The sequence below is a fragment of the Natrix helvetica genome (assembly GCF_964273705.1).
Source record: "Natrix helvetica genome assembly, chromosome: 4".
Classification (NCBI taxonomy): domain Eukaryota; kingdom Metazoa; phylum Chordata; class Lepidosauria; order Squamata; family Natricidae; genus Natrix; species Natrix helvetica.
The window spans coordinates 19371851-19386527 of NC_138550.1; the positions used below are offsets into that span (position 1 = coordinate 19371851).

Here is a 14677-nt window from a genome sequence, read left to right on the forward strand (position 1 = left end):
GACTGAATAACTAGTTTAAATGTATTTGAACTTTGATTGACTTTGATTTGTTTGACTAATTTGCTCAGGCAGGCAGAAATTTTATAATTCCAAATTTGCTTAACTATTTCAACTTCAAGCATATTGGATGAAAAAAACCTTGCTTGAATCTCAGTCCGTCATAACAGGGCTGTATTGTTTGACAGAACTAATAAGGAGTTCTCCTTTAGCAGGATGGAAACATAAGAAATATTCTCCAAAAATAATAAGTTCCATATTAGGATTTTCCAATCTGGATGATAGTTCTCCCGTTGTGACAATGGCTCTCCGTTGCCTGAAAAATAAGGAAACTAAAAATACATTTGGCAAAGCCAAGTGTCTCAAGAGAGCTTATAAGGCATCACTGGTCAGTAGTCTACAGATAGGAGAGTATAATTGAGCTTCCTTCTCCACCTTGACCTAATCAGATGGACTATGAATTCTATAAGTTGCAGTACTTTCAGCCCCCAGCACCTGTATTTGCTTCTGTGTATGTAGGAGAGCTGGAAACAACTAGCACATATGTGCGGGGGAACCTTTACATTTACCTTTATGTAGGAGAAGGAGCAGGGGTGAAATCTAGCAGGTTCTGACAGGTTCTGGAGAACCGATAGCGGAAATTTTGAGTAGTTTGGAGAACCGGCAAATGCCACTTCTGGCTGGCCCCAGATTGGGATGGGAATGCAGATTTTGCAGTATCCTTTCTCTGCCACACCAAGCCACACCCATCAAGCCATACCACGCCCACCACGCCACGCCCACAGAACCGGTAGTAGAAAAAAATTGAATTTCACCACTGAGAAGGAGCTGCAGAACCTGGGTGTGGTGGAGTTAAAAGAGGAATCAGCCTAGAATCCCTACATAGCCAGAAGCGAACTAAGTTTACTTTCCCTTGAATTTCGTTGACTCTTACTAATTCCTACCAGGTGCTGACTGTTAGTTGTAAAAGATTCTTGTGCAAAGGCATGATTAGCAATAAATCAGTTTAATTGGACCTTCACTGTAGACTTGAACTTTCATGCCTGACAATGTCTGATATATCTGGAGATTACCAAGTTTAGGGAAGTAACATTACATCTACTGATGGCTTGTGTTTTATCATAGAGTTTAAATGTATGCAACAGGGGTGGGTTCCGGCTTCTGCTACTGCCAGTTCACTCAGGGACACGCTTCGGGCATGCACACACATAATGCGTGCTATGCGCGCATGCACATGCTTCTGAACATGTAAAAAAATGATGGCGCGCTTACGGCACCGCTGATAGAACTGGTTTGGGGGCATGGCAGGACGAGTTACTACCTACTCAGCCGAATCTCTGGTATGCATATAAAATGAGTTTTCAGAATTGAATGATATAACAGTCTTTTTTTAAAAAAATCTATTAATAGTAGTAATATTAATTCAATTTTGTCTGGTTTTTTGCTCATTGGTGTCTTACTCTTATGATTTTTAAAAATAAGTTTAACAATTAATTTTTGAGTATTATTTTAATAATAGCAATAAAAATAATTACCAACACCATAATGCTTGTAGTAAATTACCAACGTTCATATCTGCTTTAATTGGAGGTACTTTTTGTAAAGAGATAATGATTAAATTAAACTTTTACAATTCTATTTTCATATTTTTCTCTTTTGTATTTCATTTAAGAGTTAATTTAATTTAATTCTACTTTTTAAATTTTGTCCTGGAAAAACGTGCTTTAGAAGATAGTAAACACTTTTAAAAACAAATGTATTTTTTCACATATTGGAAATTGAATTCTGGAATCTGAGACTATTCTCTCTAATATTACTTGTAACTGAATCGTATTTAGAATTAGTTGGAGGATTTAGCATCTTGGTTTGGTTTTCTTGGACTGTTTTTGAAATGGCTAGACCAGAGGTATCAAACTCAAGGCCCAGGGGCCGGATCCGGCTCATGGAGTATTTAGATCTGGCCCGCAGGGCCATCCTGGAAACAGCAAAAGACTGTCCTGTGGTGCCCCTGCCAGTGAAAACGAAGCTCATGTGGCTGCAACAACCTCCTGCAATCTTCTGCCAGCGAAAATGGGGCTTGGGAGGGCCCTCCCAGGCTCCATTTTCACTGGCAGAGGGTTATAGGAAGTCGTTGCAACAAAAAACGGAGGTCAGGAGCGCTCAGGCCACCACAAGCGCTCCCGACATGAATGACAGCGAGTTGGCCACACACCCCTAGCCGCGCCCCCCCCCCCAGGTCAAATACAACCCTGATGCACCCCTCAATGAAATCGAGTGTGACACAATTCTGGGCTAGACTAACTTTATATCCTGTCTATATATACTGTCATATTTTTATCTGATTTCCTCAGATGGGCAAATAATTCTAAGATTTGTATGTGGACTTTTGTGCCAATGAATAGAGCTGGTAATTTTTTTTTTGTCAAATAGAAATAAACCACTGTACTTGTCTCTTTTTAATATTACATCGATTACAGCATGTATTTTGAGATTCTTTAAACAGCACACTGGCTCTTTCAAGTGACTTAATTTTAATCAATTAGTTTTTTAATAGTTTGCTTCCCACCAGACTAAGAATCTCATTAGTTTACGTTTCTGAGTTGTATTCACCTGTTGTTGCCTTTCCCTTTTCATTACTCCCTCCAAACGTGGGGGGATACAGAGAATGGTGTAGAGCAGAGGAACCTACCAGGGTGGGATGAAAAAGTGAAGATGAGATTAGCGGTTGTGTAATCGAAGCCCCCTTCATTACATATGTTGTGATGCCAGGGATTTCATTATGCAGTTGTGGTTACTATCACAAGTTCTTTCATGACGTACACACACACACAGACACATCCCTATGATATTGAACTCCGATCTTTTTATCTCTAGTTTTCCTTCCATTTTAAAATTGTAATATTTCTAAGGAAACTAAGTCTCTTTTCCAAACTGCAGAATAGTTGCCAAAAATTCATTGTTAATGATGTGACATGTTATGAAGAAAATCGGGTTCAGGATTTTTTCCCCCCCCTCACACTTGCCTGCAAGCTGCTTTTATTCCCAATGTTAAAAACAGTTATTGAAACTGGCAGGTTAAAAATTGGATTCCAGAGGGCAAGATAAATTGATTATGTCATTTTCATTAAAGTCCACAAAGAAATGTATTTTTATGCCTTCATTTCTCTCCTCTTATTTTCTTTTCCTTTTTTTTAAATGCAAATCATTTTGCAGAGCATGCAACCAATATCCATTTCTCACTTTTGCGATGGATGCAGTGACGTGGGAAATAAGAAATATTGTTCTCCACTTGTTTGATTGAATTGTCCTTGGCTTGTGGGAATGAAAGATACTGCTCTTTCCAGTGATTTCAACAAAAGCATTTTATATGGTTTTTTAAAAATATTATTATTATTTTTGCATCTTCAGAGGATGCCCTTGCTTTTTCTCTCTTTACTGTCTCACATTTTACATAGACATATAGGTAGCCCTGGACTTACAACCACAATTAAGCCCCAAATTTCTGTTGCTAAGTGAATCATTTGTGAAGTGAGTTTATCCCATTTTATGACCTTTCTTGCCAAAGTTGTTAAGTGAATCACAGCCGTTGTTAAGTTAGTTACACGGTTCTCATAAATATGAGTCAGTTGCCAGGCATCTGAGTTTTGATCATGTGACCATAGGTCATAAGTGTGAGAAACGGTCATGTAGCTTTTTCCATTTGTCAGTGTATAAGTAATTATGAGCTGGCATAGTCATAATAACAAGTCAGCCAATGGGAACTGTTTTGTGACTAAGAAACAGGATCTGTTGTGAGCCATGGGAGATGTCTCGGGGCCTGGGCACGGCTTAGCTTGACTGATCTGTATATGTAAGAGTTGGTTTGTCCTTGCATTACTCCTTCTTGATTCTGTGATTCTATTGCTTCTGGATTCTGAGTTCTGGTTCTGGTTTCTGCTGCATGGGTGTTGTATACATGCATCATGCTTTATATTATTATATATAAACAAGTTTTTTTCTATAAATGAATCCTGCTGAATTATTTACTTGTGTGCTGGTTGGATTGCTGCAAACTCTAACATCATTGCCGCTGTAACTTTAAATACTCACCAAAAGAACTGTTGTAAATTGAGCACTACTTGTTTAGATTTAATGATTAATGCCTCTATCTATCTATCTATCTATCTATCTATCTATCTATCTATCTATCTATCTATCTATCTATCTATCGCTCTGTGTGTGTGTGTGTGTGTGTGTGTGTGTGTGTGTGTGTGTGTATGTTCCAACATAACTCTGGAATGCCTCAAGGAATTTCAACCAAACTTGGTACACAGATGAAACTCTCTGGAAACAAATACTGTGAGTGTGGGTGTGTTCTTTTAAGATGCAGCCTGTTGTGCCTTAAAATGGCTTCTACTATACTGCTGTAAAATGGCTTCTACTATGCTGCTGTAAAATGGATTCTACTGTACAGTGCAGTGGAGTTGCCATGGTAACAGCTTTACAGTATTCCACAAGGGGGCTCCCTCTGGTAAGGGGGAAAATCCAACATTAGAAATTACATTTGGTCCGGACATTTCCCCCGTATAAATAAATACCCGGGCAACACCAGGTTATCAACTAGTCTTTAAGATTGTTCCAACCTATAACAACAAAAAAATGAGGAATTTTTTTTGCCACTCAGATCACCCTCTGATCCTTCCATTCCTGCTGTAAAATGGTGGAGAAAACATTTACATAAAAGTAGTTATAAGTAGCATCTGTGGCATCCTTCATGTGTTGTACATATTGCGATGTCTGAAAATCAGAAGCTGCTGCCCCAGAGTTGGATCTTCAGGAATCTAGCAAGCATTGTTGACTCCAATTAATGTTTCGGACCAAAAATATTTTTGAGAAATTCTTCTACATAGCATGGAGAAAGTGGATGAGGAGAATGCTTTTTTCCCTCCTTCTCAAGATGTTAAGACCAGGGGCCATCCAGTAAGTCTAGAAGAAAAAAGATTTAGAAAAGAGAACAGTTCTTCCTATAGTACATACCGGTAATTAATCAGTGTAATTAATCAATCTCCATGTCAGAGAAATGGGCCAAAACCTTGGAAGATTTTAAAAGGTTGTTGACAGTGGAGAGGTCTATCCTACCCTAAGCTGAGTCTAATTTTCACAAGGGGTTTCTTGCACAGCCAGTTTCAAATCACCCCATGGCATCTTAATAGGGTTTGGGTTTGGCCATTCCAGAACACTCCATTTCTTTCCTTCCTTTTTTAGCCATTCCTTGGGGGATTAACTGGAATGTTTACAGCCGTGATGGCGAACCTATGGCACATGTGCCCAAAGTGGCATGTGGAGACATGTCGCCTGGCACATGTGGCATTGCCCGTTCCTCTTCTGGGTTTCTGGTGTGCATGCACGCGGAACGATATGCTGGCCTTCATGCATGCAGCAGTGCCGGAAATGGGAAGAGCTGTCTTCTGTTTTCCGGTGGGAGCATGTGCACCGGCCAGCTGATCTTCGCACACCCATGCGTTCCAGTAACTGGAAGACTATCTGGCCGACGCGCATGAGCGTGAGGAAAACCAGATGTTCATTTTCCAGCATGCCCATGCCTCCTGGGCAGCTCCTCTTCTGGGTTGCGGCCCCAATGAGCACGCAAGCACGCATGCATGCACTCCTTTTTCGGCACTCGGTGCCGAAAAGGTTCACCATCACTGGTTTAGGGTCACTGCCACCTTGCAAGCTCACATTATCTTCAAACACCTTCTGATAACAATAACAAATTCATAGTGGATTCTGTGATGGTGAGCTGCTGAGACCCTGATGGATGAAGCCAAGCCAAGCCAGCCCCAAAAACGGTAGCATTTCTACCACCAGTTTGTATCAGGTTCTTCCGGTGAAGTGCTCGCTTTGGTTTTCACCAAGCACGCCTTATGGTTTTAGGTGTTTGAAGGAGTGACAAATGTAGGGATGGGCTTAGTTTTTTTACCCATGTGAAATTTGCATTTAGGTTTATTTAAAGGCACAACGGGCTAAAAAATGTGAATGTTTTATTTATTCTGAAACCAATTTTAAATATCTGCATGTTGAAATATGTGAAATAGTTAAAAAAAAACATCAATGGGCTGTACTTTTTTTTAAACATAGTTGTGCGATCCATCCCTGGATGGACTATCTGAGCCAAAATCGTTGGCTCAGATAGTCTGACCTAGCAGGGCTAATTCTGTATTTTATTATCAAGTAATTTTCACGTGACCTTGATTTTATCCCTCTGTTAATGCAACCTAGGTTTGCATTGGCTATTTTGGCTGTTGCCTCGCTTCTGGCTCATATTTAAGTGATTGTCCACTGGGGCTCCAAGATCCCTTTCACAGTTACTGTTGTTGAGCTAGATTTGATCTAATCTGTACCTGTACATTTGGTACAAATTTAATTTAATGAATTCTCTTTTAACATTTGAAGAGGATTTGCATGATCTGAATACACGGGAAGGTAAAGGTTTCCCTGTCCAGTTATGTCTGACTCTGGAGCGTGATGGTCATCTCCCTTTCTTGGCCAAGGGAGCCAGTATTGTCCAAAGACATTTTCCATAGTCATGTGGCCAGTATGGCTATATGCCAAAGGCACAGAGATCACTGTTATCTTTCCACAAAGTGGTACCTATTAATCTACATGCATTTGCATGCTTTCAAACTGCTGGGATGGCAAAAGCTTCCACAAAGAAGAGGGAGTCAAACTATTCTCCAAGGCACCTGAGGGTAGAACAAGAAGCAATGGGTGGAAACTAATCAAGGAGAGAAGCAACTTAGAACTGAGGAGAAATTTCCTGACAGTTAGAACAATTAATCAGTGGAACAGCTTGCCTCCAGAAGTTGTGAATGCCCCAACACTGGAAGTCTTTAAGAAGATGTTGGATAACCATTTGTCTGAAACGGTATAGGGTTTCCTGCCTAGGCAGGGGGTTGGACTAGAAGACCTCCAAGGTCCCTTCCAACTCTACTATTGTATTGTATTGTAAGCTGGGGCAAGGAATGGAAAATTACCCCGTTGTGTGCCACTTGGGTCTCAATCCTGGGCTGTTAGCTTTTTAGGGGGCAAGCTCAGTGACTTTAACCACTGAGCCATGACACCCCTTCAAACACATGGGAAGCTATGTTTAATTGTGGAAAATCCACACATTCAGTTTAAGATGGCATTACATGCCAGTGAAACATTCTCTGCCAGGGAGTTTCATGAGAGACTGCCTCAGAGCATTTTCTGAAAAAAGCAGAGAATCCTTCAACTCACACATAAACATAGACATACATAAAGAAGTAGATATTAAAGGAGAAAATACAGGACATTTTAAGTTTGACTTTCCATTTTTAATTTCCATTTCAGCAATCTAAACTTTTGTTTCCACTTTTAACTGGCCTGAATAGGAACGGGTTATAAATTTAAAACCAATATTGATGAGCTTGTACTACAAATTGAAAGGCATTTAATAAAAAGTCATTCATTACCATTTATTAATTTAGATGTTTTGCCAGTTATTAATTTAGATATTTATTATGTTACCCCTAAGATATTTCTGTTGTATATCTTCTTAGCTATTACGTAACCTGTATTAATCATTGTAGTTTGAATAGTATTAATTATGTATGGAACAAACTAGTGATTATAAATACTATTGGGAAAAGCTAATGTGGTTGGAAACAGCAAAAACATATTGGAAAATTGTGGATTAGAAAAATAATGTTTCCTTGCAAGCCTTATAATACTCAACATACTGTATATTTTATAGGCGTTCTATGTGAAATGTTTAAATGCTTTGCTGAAAATTAAATCTTACCAAGCAAAAGAGATCTAGACCCGGGGCGTCAAACTCACATCGTCATGGCGGCATCATGTGATGTATCGGGAGTTTTCCCCCCTTTGCTAAAACGGGCGTGGGCATGGCCAGCACGCGGCGCATCCAGCCCGTGGGCCGGGAGTTTGACAGGAGTTTGCTCTAGATTAGATTTTCTCTGGCTCAGTTAAGAGTGTAAGACTGCAACTGTATTGAGATAGTATCATTGTCTCATCACAGTCTGAGGTATTAATGACTTGAGAAATTTTCCCATTATCTTTTCTTTTTGGAGACATTACATCCCACTTTAACATGCATTTCTAAAATTTGCAGTATTAGAAATGCATTTATTAAAAAAATGCTGAAAGGGAGGATTTTTTAAGGTGCTGCTGATTGAATAATGCTCATTTCCAAATTGTTTACGATAAAGGTTGTCTTCCTTTTTCCATCTTTTTTAGGTAACCCAGAATGTAAAACCAAAGAAGAAAATAACCAAAACGAAAGAAGCTAAAAAGGTTTTGAAGAGAAATTTTAAAGTAAATACAAAAATTGTATTTACCGATGACGGAGAGGTAAGATCAAGCACAAATACTTTGATTATACTGCTAAGGTTTCCTACATGAGTAGCTTTTTGGAGTGTAAACCAAGGGAATATGACAAGTTCTCCGAGACCACTTGGAAATATTTGCAATCACTGACTATAATTATCTTCATGGATCACCTAACAGAGTTGGGCTTAGGAGGTACAGTTTTGCAATAATTCTGGTTTTTTTGTTGAAGCATATTCAAAAGGTGGAAGCTGTTGTTCTAAATTTAAGTCATTGATTGACCCGTGGTATCCCATAGTATTTTATTTTGGCTATAGAAGTGATAGTGAAGTTTTTTGGCACTGAGTGCTGAAAAATTCATGCAGAAACGTTGCGCTCATCGGGGCTGCGCTCCAGAAAAGCTGAACTTCCGGGCTCTAGAGCACATGCACGCCTGACAATCAGCTGGCCAGTGCGCATGTGCAGGCCAGTTTTTGGCACTGCAGCATGTGCGAAGGGATCGTGCTCTGGAAAAGCCGAATTTCCGGGTTCTAGCACGCATGCACATCCAACAATCAACTGGTTGGCGCACATACATACACCGGTTTTTGGCACTGCTGCACGTGCAAAGGACAGCTGATCGTCACGTGCACATGCACACCAGAAAACTGGAAGACAAACAGGCTAGGTCATGCGTGCTGGGTGACATGGCTTCATCTGCCACTTTGGACACGCGTACCATAGGTTTGCCATCACGGGTCTATAGTGACAAAATCTATTTCAAAATTGCTATTGGAGGCCATTTATAGGAAAAGACAAGGCAGAGCCTGGGGGCGGAGTCAATAGAGGAATCAGCCCTGAATCATTACATCCTCACAAGCGATCCAAAATTAGCCCACCTTGAATTCCATTAGCTCTGGAAAAGCACAAATTTAGTATTGACCATTAGTTGATTAAATTCTTATGTATAGGCATGAACAACAAAACAAATCAGCTTAACTGGAATTTAAAGTTTGGTCCTGATTCTTCCCATCTGACATCATTTGAATCTTTGGAGTGGCATGTTGCCACTATGCTAATGATACACCGAGGACCTTGAAGTTTGGCAGCTAAACATTTGAGTAAATAAAGTAAAAATAAAATAAAATACTGTGCCTTACCATCTAACTCCAAGGAAGTAATACCCTAATCTCCGTAATGGACTACATGAGACAGACCAAACTAAAATTAAATACAGGCAAAACTCAAGTACTGTTAGTAAGGAGAAAGTTGGACTCTAGAGCTGAGGTGAAGCCTGGGTGAATGCCATTGCAGACTTTGGGATTGCTCCCTGTTCATTATTATTGATTATTTCTAATTAAATACTATTTAAAAGTTTCCAAGGAGAATTGATAGATCACTTAAATACAATTTAAAAAGGTTTCCAGTCATGCATGTATGTCAGAGTTTGTTGCATAAATTCAAATCCAGAAGCACACACAGATAACTGATGCAGCAGGATTCATGAACTTCTTTATATACATAAGAGTAGATGAATCAATGTACAGTACCAACAGGTGGTTCTTCCAAGTAAGCACAAGGCAGGAGAGTTACAGGCAAACACAAGCAGTTAAGTTTATTTCAGCAGACAAGCCCAGACAGACTGCTTGTTTACTCTCAGACCAGCAGACTGCTAGTTTCAATTCTCAGCTAAGCCACGCCCAGACTTCTTACTTAAGTTTCTTTTTCAATTCTCTGCACAGATCTGTTTAAGATCCCATTGGCTGACTTAGTTGCTATGCCTATTCATTGGCTGACCTTGTTCCCATGTCTCTCCAGTCATGAATATTTTTACAATGTATGCATGAGAGAGAGAAAGTGGGAGACGGAGGGAGGGAGAGGGAGAGAGAAGGCGTGGGGAATAGGTATAGGAACGACGCTGTGTGAAATATTTCACTCTCTGAACATTCTGCTTTTCAGTTCAGAACAGTTTTGAGTTCCAAGCAGAAGGTTTTCAATTAAGCTGGTGGCGTTTTGAAGTAAAATTGGAAATCTTTTGCATGCCCCTAGTTTGGAATAAGTCTGAACTATACTGTATCTGAAATCCAAAAGTGCCTTTCTTAGTTTTCATATATTTAACCAGTATTTCTGATGAATTAACTGTCATAAGCGTAGTCTGCAATCCCATGCCAAACTTATAGCAAGTGTATTACTGTTCCTTTTCTGTGGGAATTGGGAACAGTTTTAAAAACCCATTTCTGCATGCTCATTTACTGGATAGAATGGATTACATAAATTAATGTTTCCAGGTGGCAGAGAATCAAATTGCATGGCAGAGGGGATCTGAATCGCAACGATGGTTCATAGGTGCTTTTTATCCATATATAACCTTTGTTGGAAGAAATGTCCTTCTGGGTTTGGCTCCAAGTGGGGAAAAAGACACTGGAGACATGGAGGCTGCTTGGAAAGATGGTTTTAATGGTGGACAGGACCGCATGGCTTGAGTCCTGAACAGAAAAGGTGGTCACATGCTTCAATGTTGGTGGAGAAGAAGAGAAGGGAAGAGAAGGGCAGAGGAGAGAGAGAGAAAAAGGGCTTGCAGGGCTTTTTATAATCTGTTCTGTCCCACCTATCTGTTTCCTGTTCCTGTGTAAGAAATGTATTCTGATTGGTTGCCAGACTCCCATGGGCCCATGCAAGGCCAACCCTCTAGGGTGAGTTTTGAATTCAGGTTTGATTGAGTTTAGATGCCATGTGGTAAGTTGAGTAAAAGGCAATATTATCCTGCCTTAATCCCATCACAGCTGAAGAGGAGAACTCTTTATTATGTAAAGTGGACTAGCTTGGCCTTCTTAATGGCCCATTGACAAAGTGGGGATGGGCAGGAAGCTGCAGGAATTTAGTTTTTTAAAATGTGTTTCTCCCTTTTTCACATCGAGGAAAATATAATATTCTGCCTTATCAATATTTCCTAGATATTTCATTTTCCTGGGAGAGGGCTAGGTGATAACTTCCTACAATCCCTCCTTTTTTTTCAAAACATGTGAGTGGAACGCACATGTTTTTGACAAAAGATAAAAATTGGTCAGATCAGGGAGGCTTAATTTTTCTGATGGAAAGGCATTGAAAGAGACAGCAGAAGGATCCCTTCAGTTGGCTCCCAGAGAGCTTTCAACCATGAAGGTCTTAGCAACCAGGGCACAATTTCTGGAAAGAAATTTACAATATCCAATTTACCATGCCAATTAATATTAGATATCACTTTCTGTGAGCTTCCAGGTTACAAGCAAGCAGAAGTCCCAAAAAAACCTTCACAGCCATGGTTCTGCCTTTTAAAGAAGTACAGGCTGCCCATTTCCAAGGGATTTCTTTAACCTGCCCTAGCTTCTATTTTAGTGAGGCCAAATTGAGTTTAGCTAGTGTGCAATACAAGCTATTTAGTATTTTTTTAAAGTTACACACAATGAGCCCAGGGACTCCTATCAGAGACCACCAGTGCAACATGTCCTGCTTTACTGGGCAACTGGGCAGCATCACTTTTTTTTTTTTGAGTCACAGGGTTTGAGTTTTGAAGATCCTTTCTGCTACTCTTCAAGTGGGGGAATTGCCTGAGGGGAACTGACCCTCCCCCATGGGATTAAAAGGGAGATATCACTGTTTAGGCTTTTGTGCAAGGGCAAAAATCAACTTAGGAAAAGCTTTGTGGAGTTAAGTCAAGGAGATAGTTTCAATCTAGTTCTGAATGGAGCCTCTCTCTCTCCCCCTCTCTCTCTCTTTGTGTGTGTGTGTGTGTGTGTGTGTGTCTGCTTCTACAATACAGAAAATACAGATATTTTGGATAAATTTCCCTCCCACCAGCCAGAAATCTAAGGTGTTCAGAACTTGCTGTGCTAGCCATTCTCAAATACAATTCTTACATGAATACATTAAACTGATTACAATATAAATGAGACAGGAAAGAAGACCTTACAATTTCTGTGAAGGAGGCAAAGAAACAAAACTTTACAATCAATTTCCACCCTCCCCCATAGTCTTTACAGCTATCTTCTGGGGATAGAAGAGAGTCTTTTGGTCTTTACTTCTTCATCTCCTTCAGGGTTCCTTCATGTCTGCTAGGGTGGCATGCTTGAGTTGGTGGTAAGGCTGGTGGGTTAGGCTTCACTCTGATTGCTGCACATTCAGTGGAGGACTAGATCCAAACCCAAGTCCTGGCTCAAATGGATGGAGGGTCTCCTCTAGAGGCATCTGGATCCATGTGCTCTGCTCATTGTGCAGGGCTGAAAGACATGAGAACAAGGCCCCCACAGAATCAAATCAAATCAAATCAAATTTTATTTGATTAGCCGCAACCCTCTCCCGAAGGACTCGGGGCAGCGTACAGTCAAAAAGATAAAATACACATAGGACACACATACATACGAAAAAACAAGGACAATTACATTTGTGCATGGAGGAGAGTAGACCTGCAAGTGAAAGACAATAAACACAGCTAAAAACACAGTTAAAACACAGTTTAAAATCCCCTAAATAAAATTGCTGAATTAAAAACCCCTCAGGAGCGTAACGAAGTTATGGTTGGGCCAGGCCAGATATTTGAAAAAGGTGGGTCTTGAGCTTAACACGGAAGGAGCGGAGGTCTGTAGTGGTCCTAATATCCGGGGGGAGGTCATTCCACAGGGCTGGGCCCGCCACAGAGAAGGCTCTGCTCCTAGGCGCCGCCCCATGACATTGTCTAGTGGACGGCACCTGGAGAAGTCCCTCTCTGTGCGAGCGAATAGGTCGTAGGGATGTATGGGGCAGAATACGGTCCCGGAGGTAACTAGGTCCTGAGCCATGGAGCGCTTTAAAGATCGTAATCAAAACCTTGAAACGCACTCGATAGACCACAGGAAGCCAGTGCAGCTCGCGCAGGTGTGGTGTCACGTGGGAGTACCTGGTGCTCCCCATAATCACCCGCGCGGCCGCATTCTGGACCAACTGTAGTCTCCGAGTGCATTTCAAGGGAAGCCCCATGTAGAGAGCGTTACAGTAGTCCAGGCGAGACGTCACCAGCGCATGGGTGACTGTGCGTAGAGCGTCCCGGTCCAATAGGGGGCGCAATTGGCGCACCAGGCGAACCTGATGGAACGCCCCCCTGGCCACAGCTGTCACATGTTCATCCATGGACAGCTTGGCATCCAGGAGGACGCCCAAATTGCGCGCCCGCTCCACGGGGGCAAGTTGAATGCCCCCAATGGCCAGAGATGGAATTATCTGGTTGAACCGGGGAGCCGGGACCCACAGCCACTCCGTCTTGGAAGGGTTGAGCCTGAGTCGGTTGTCATCCATCCAGACCCGTACGGCTTCCACACACCGGGACATCACTTTGACGGCCTCGTTGGGGTGGTTCGGGGTGGAAATGTACAGCTGAGTATCATCAGCGTACAGGTGGTATCCCACCCCAAAACCACGGATGATCTCACCCAGCGGCTTCATGTATGTGTTGAACAGGAGTGGCGAGAGGACCGACCCCTGTGGCACCCCACAGATGAGGGGGCTTAGGGTCGACCTCTGCTCTCCTGCCAACACACGTTGCGTCCTGCCGGAGAGGTAGGAGCCGAACCACCGCAAGACGGTGCCCCGGATCCCCAACCCCTCCAGTCGGTGCAACAGGATACCATGGTCGATGGTATCAAAAGCCGCCGAGAGGTCTAATAGGACCAGGATAGAGGAACAGCCCCTATCTCTGGCCCTCCAGAGATCGTCTACCAACGCGACCAAGGCCGTCTCAGTGCTGTGCCCAGGGCGAAAGCCGGACTGGCGCGGGTCTAGATAATCATTCTCCTCCAGATGTCGTGGAAACTGAGAAGCCACCACACTCTCCACAACCTTCGCCAAAAAGGGAAGGTTGGAGACAGGACGATAATTGACCAGCTCCATAGGGTCCAGGGAAGGCTTCTTGAGCAAGGGTCTCACCACCGCCTCTTTCAAGGCGGCCGGGAGAGACCCCTCACCCAACGAAGCGTTCACTAGGTCCAGGAGCCAGTCGCGTGTAACCTCCCAGGATGCCAGTACAAGCCAGGAGGGACACGGGTCCAACAAACATGTGGTAGGTCGCAGTCGCCCACGCAATCTGTCCAAATCCTCGATGACAACCAAGTCAAACTCCTCCCAAAAAGGTTTCTCAAGACTCGCCACTGGCGTCTCGACTGGGCCACTGAAGGGGACCCAATCCTTCCGGATTTGAGCGACTTTATCCTGCAGGTATTTCCCAAACTCCTCTGCCCTGCCCTGTAAAGGGGCCTCCCGTGGCCTCTGAAACAGAAGGGAGCGGGACATCCGAAACAGGGCGGCAGGGCGGTTCTCTGCGGATGCAATGAGAGCGGCACAATATTGA

The 14677-nt window shown here is 42.3% G+C and overlaps 1 protein-coding gene across 1 annotated transcript in view; it reads left to right on the forward strand.

The window, feature by feature from the left end:
- The window catches only part of DDX10 (DEAD-box helicase 10), a 175379-nt gene that overhangs the window by 99680 nt on the left and 61022 nt on the right, over positions 1-14677 (forward strand). Inside the window, exon 14 of the mRNA XM_081952456.1 lies at positions 8254-8367. Within this exon, the coding sequence (XP_081808582.1) occupies positions 8254-8367 (114 nt within the window). The remainder of the gene's footprint in view (positions 1-8253; positions 8368-14677) is intronic.